Here is a 5,573-nt window from a genome sequence, read left to right as displayed (position 1 = left end):
TCTTAGCTTTTCCTATCAATGTATAACTAATGAAAGGAGTTGCCGATCCCTGTCATTGCTTTCATTTTCTACTACACTTTTAACTTGATGCATAGAAACAAGTAATGCTACACTTATATAAGCAAATTTGTTCATATAAATTTATAATCGGCTGTTGTTTTAAGATATTCTAAATTAAGATATTATAGTGATTTTGTTTTAAAGATTTTTTTATTGATCACAAATAATTTTTTTAAACTCTATTTATTTCACGAAAATTAATTTTAAAAAAATTGTTTAGAAGAAATATTTGTAAATATTAAAATTTAAATTTAAAATTTTTGCATGAATCATCGAAGTAAAATTGAAATTCATATATATATATTAAATTTTTTTATATTTAAAATTAAAAAATTTTTAATATTATCTAAAAAACTTTTGTCTCTATTTGAAAAAGAAAATGTTGTAATTAGAAATAAACTCACAATTAGACTTCATTTCCCACTGGAATAAATTAACAACATAAAGCTTTTTCGTCCTTGATGTTATGAATGCTCACTATATTACATGTTGTTACTGAGTTTCCTTTGCTTCTGTCTTCTTTTCCTTCTACTCCTCGGTCACCTTTGGGACAGTCGGTGCCTCAGTTTTTGGTTCTTCTTTCTTTGGCTCTACCTTGGCTTCTACATTCTTTGCTTCTGGTTGTTCATTTGATTGTTCTTTCTTTGGTTCTGCTGGAGCTTCTACTTGGGGCTGCTGGGTCTCATTTGGTTCCTTCTTTCCCTCAGTCTCTTCAGGCTGCAGTCCATGCATTACAAGAATAGATAAATTAGGCAATCAGTGCAACTACGAAAATGTGGAGTAAGCTAAAGAAAAGGTAGAATTGATAATATTACTTCAACAAGCAAAGAACCAAGAGATTGTTGTTTGGTGTCATCAACTTCATCAGCCTTGTTTTCCTCTTTCTCAACCTTGATCACTTCCTCAGTGGTATGATGCTCAGCCTGAACAGATTCCTCCTTGGCGGGTTCAGGAGGTGGCGCAGCCGACGCCTCACCCCTCATTTCCTTTGGCACACTAGCGCAAGCACCCATGTTGGTTTGATCAATCTCTAAAATTAATTCCAAAAAGAAGGAGAGAACCTTAATTTCTCTTTTTCTCTTTATATTAACCTTAGAGAAAGGTTTGAAGAAGAAAACAAATAAAAAAAATGGAAATGAAGCCTATTGTGATGAGAATCATTTGCCTCATAGCGGGGCTTTAAATAGGGTTTGGTTTGTTTTGCCCATATGTTTGTCAATGGTGCAGAAAGATTCAAGGGAGGCGGTTGCTAGCAATCTATATAATTTAACTTGTTTTTGTTCCTTAAATCTTAAGTAGAACTGGTTTTTACGATCCTTTTTCACTTAATTTAACCTATCTTATTATATTTATCAAACCATAGTTTAAATTACATTAGTTAATTTTAGACACGTATAAAAAATAATATGATTTTAAATTAAAAAAAAAACGTATATGAGCTCAAGAAAATGTATTTTATATTTGACGTATGTAACATAATAATTTTTATGTTTTACATATATTTGATAAAAAATAAGTACAATACAAATATATCAATTGACAAGTCTAATTTAAATTGTGATTGATTTACAAAAAAAAAAAAAAAAAAACTATTTTAACCAATTTTTGAAAAAAGAATTTAAAATTATTTCTATTCACTTTTTAAGTTAGAGCAATTGATTCTATTCTATGTCATCATATTTTCAATGAAAATAAACTAAATTTAACCATAATTAATATGAAATAAGATCATCATTCATGAACACAAACCAGCTTTGATAAGATTTCTTCATTTCTTTTTTACTTTTAGAAACATGAATATTTGCAACAAATTTTTATTAGTCTAAACAACAATGAATTTTATTTAAAAATTTTTAAAATCTCCATAAAAGAGAAAAGACAAAAAAAAAAAAAAAAACAACAGCAAATAAGTGAGTACATGTATCATTTCATATAATTGGAATATTGCTATGTAATATTTTGTGTTAAAATTGTGATTTTTTATTTTTTATTTTTTGGTTGGAATATTTATATTGACCTAACAATTTAAAATACGATATAATGATATGATACGAATATAATATGAAAAAAACATAAAAATGACAATTTAAAATTTTCATAATAACTATATATAGGTTTAACAAAATTAAAAAATATATTTAATTTTTTTGTATTAATTTAAATTGTGACACATAATTTTGTATAACTATAATATAAATACATCAACAAGTGGTTGGTTCAATCGGTTAAAGTTCGTTCTCTTCGACGAAGAAGTCTTGAGTTCAAGTTCTACCAGATAAATACGTAAATTTTAATATTTTCGTATGTAATACGAATATACAAATTATCATGTCTACGTCTATATCTTGCATATTGAACAGGTTATGGGTCAGTCCCGACCTACATTAAATTAAGCCCATATGAATTCTTCAGGGGCAACACGAAGCTCGTTGTAAAAACAAATAAAATACATTAAGATATGGTATATAGTTTGTTGAATTGAAAATTAATAATTAAAAAATGTAATTACATAGAAATAAAATGAACAAAAAATTCTTTTTTTTCTCAATTCAAAAATATATATTTTTTATTTAAAGAACAGGTTAATTTCAGCCCAAAAACTACTTTTGGACTATTATGTTGACCCAATATGGTTAGGAAAGCCCACACATTCTGATCCAAACCAGGCACTTGGTGCATAATACGCACCCAGAACACTTTGAACACCAAATTGAGCTTACGTTTACGCTCGCTTCCTGCAAAACGGGCCTCACCGTATTAGAGATTTCGTGCTCCTCTAGTACTTTGAAATTTTCAAATTTTTTTCATTTTTCTTCTGTTAACTCGCATGATATTTCCATCTTATTTGGTTTTGATGGATCTTGGTTTTTTTTTTTTGGGCTGATCTAGACTTGTCTCTTCAATTGATTTTCTTGATCTATAAATCTAGGGTTTTGGGTTTAGTAGATTTAATCTTTCCACATTTTTTATTGTGAATAAGAAATTTTAATTCTTTTTATTTCAATTTCAATATTTCATTTTTCTGTTTAGAGTTTTGAAAATTTACTGCATTGCTGACTGATTTTGTAATTTATGTGCTTTCTCCATGTTAGAAGTCTTTAATAGACAACAAAAAGTAATTTTGATATTTATATCAATCTAACATGTCAGATCAGTCTGACATACTTAATGTCACATTAGCTCGGTCACATTCTTATTGTCTCCTAATTGTCTTCTATCGCTTATCTATAAATACGAATGTCCAGGTACTATTAAGGCAAGTCCAATCTATTTTTAATTCTTCTTGCTACTCTCTTTTCGACTTCACTCATTCTGACTTATGCGTCGGAGAGTAAACACAAAGAACACTCTTTACCTTTGTCTCTAATCGTCTTTCTCTTCTGTCTTTCCAATAACATCCTAAGATCAAAACTCGGCACAAACATTTGGCATGATAGGTAAGGGACCTTCTCCGCTCACTAGCCGAGCATAAACAATGCCACCTAGGAAAAAAAACTTCACAGGAAGGAAAGATTGCCATTTCGGCCCAGATGGAAACGCACAATAGCCAACACTCGATCGACTTATCCCATCACAAATCGACCTAACGATGGAATAATTTCAAGCTTTGATTGAGTAGATACATACCCTCAAACAAATGCCACAAACCATAACCTTACCACAAGTTTTGAAAGTGCCTAACCTAATCACTGTTGGTTAAGGAACCATAGTAAGACAACCAAGTTATGAAGAGCACATTCTCATTTCTAAGTAAGTTTTCTTCTTGTTTCTTCTCATTTTTCACCATAAATTAAAAAAAAAATTTTGTTGAAATAATATCTAAACATAATGTCTTCTTCAAATATCAGTTCATCTAGCAACGTAAATTCAATATTAGTATAAATTTTAAAATTTTCTTATGCTTTGATTTTCTCTGAATTTATTTTTCAAAATATTCAAATTAAAGGGTTTTTAGAGGATAGTCTTATAATATAAATATGTATAAGTTAATTTCAACTAGTTATTCTGTAGAATGAGACTTTGAAGGAGAACCCATTTTTTATTATTGTAACATGAATGTAGCTAGGTAAACTTCATAGATGAATAGTAATTTTGATAGAAGATTTTATGGATGCCCATATTATTAGGTAAATTTACTAGTATTTCTTTGATGTTTTTGCTGGTATTTGTTTCTTGATGTTTTCTTAGTGTGATTGTTGAAATTTATTTGCTGATATTTTTTTAGTGTGATTATAGGACACTGTTTTTGGATTTCATTTATAGCATGATCTTAAAATTTTTGAAAGAGCAAAAGATTATTCTAGGGCTGAAAAAAAAAAAGAGAAAATTTTTTATATAGTCATGTTCAAAGTTTAAAATATGAAGTTTTAAAATTAAAGAAAAATATTAGTGAAGCTGATGTTATTGCAGAGAATATGCAGTTGATGAAAAAAGTTAGTTTTTTGAAGTTGAAATTGAAAGAAAGCAATAAAATTGCTAGTGGTGAATGGTAGATATGCCAACTAGAAAATAATTTGATTTATCTAATTTTTTTTATACTTGTGTTTTGTGTAATCTTTTTCAATGCCAAAAAAATTTGAAAAATTTTACTTGTATGCTTGATAGTGGGTTAAGATTGTTATGAGGGTCTGTAAATATTTGTTAAAACTCTTATTATGTTAATGACAACTGAATCAATGTTATTATATGTGAATTCTATTGCTTTATGTTATTAGCTATGAAAATGTGGTTTAGTGCAATATATTTAACTTGTAATATGCAACTAGAAAGTAATCTAAGACAATCTGATAGTAGAGGTAATCTTATAGCAAAGTAATATGATGAATGTCAACAGAAAGTGTTTTTACACAATATTCAATATAGAAAACATTCAGCCAACAGAAGGCTGAATAGAAAGTGTTCTTATAATATTAACAAAAAAATAATAGTTAACATCAGCAACTAGCAGTAATAGTCAACATAACAGAACATCAACTTTTCAGATTTTTTGTTTCCTTTTATTTCTTTTAGAAGCAAGAACTTGACTTTCTTAAGTACTAATTGCATCCTCAAGAACTTTCATCTTGCCTCCGCTTGTCCCAACTACTATCACTTTCTGACTTATCAATTTAGGCTATTAAATAACATTTATCAAGTTATAATGGGTAATATTAAAGGAAATAAAATAAAAAATATATATGTTTGGTAAAGATTCACTGATATTTAAGATTTGTTTCCCTGTTCTAAGTTTGTACATAATTAATAACCTTGCATGCCTTTTGTCTTACTTCTAGTGACAGCTCCAATAATGTGATTGTCATTGTGACTTCCAATGTTATTTGTTGAAATTATTCTTTTCTCAATGGTTACTGTTGAAGAGTTAGACTTTGATAAAGGACTTATTTTTTCATCAATCATCCCATAAAGTCTCTTATCCTCATCTATAGAATATTTTAGTAGATCATGTTGGCTTTTTAGACTTTAGTTTTACATTTTCAATAGCAACAGAAGCAACCGCATTGATTGGATTTAAA

At 28.5% G+C, this 5,573-nt stretch overlaps 1 protein-coding gene across 1 annotated transcript; it reads right to left on the bottom strand.

Moving 5' to 3' along the window:
- Nucleotides 1-427: 427 nt before the first annotated feature.
- LOC149518941 (uncharacterized) lies at nucleotides 428-1,400 on the bottom strand. Its single transcript, XM_089761523.1, has 2 exons — nucleotides 876-1,400; nucleotides 428-777 (listed from the first exon to the last, which is right to left on the bottom strand). The coding sequence occupies exons 1-2, from the start codon at nucleotides 1,071-1,073 to the stop codon at nucleotides 589-591; spliced, it is 387 nt and encodes a 128-aa protein (XP_089617649.1). The 5' UTR covers nucleotides 1,074-1,400; the 3' UTR covers nucleotides 428-588.
- Nucleotides 1,401-5,573: the final 4,173 nt, after the last annotated feature.

The sequence above is a fragment of the Durio zibethinus genome, chromosome 5 (assembly GCF_047325235.1).
Source record: "Durio zibethinus cultivar Kanyao isolate XHJ-2024 chromosome 5, ASM4732523v1, whole genome shotgun sequence".
NCBI lineage: Eukaryota > Viridiplantae > Streptophyta > Magnoliopsida > Malvales > Malvaceae > Durio > Durio zibethinus.
Note: the sequence above shows the minus strand (reverse complement) of the source record. Positions and strands in the feature narration are given on the sequence as shown.

Coding starts and splice junctions, on each gene's coding strand:
- LOC149518941 (XM_089761523.1), bottom strand. CDS start 1,073: ATGGGTGCTTGCGCTAGTGTGCCAAAGGAAATGAGGGGTGAGGCGTCG. Junction 778..875: donor TTGGTTCTTTGCTTGTTGAA/GTAATATTATCA, acceptor CATGGACTGCAG/CCTGAAGAGACTGAGGGAAA.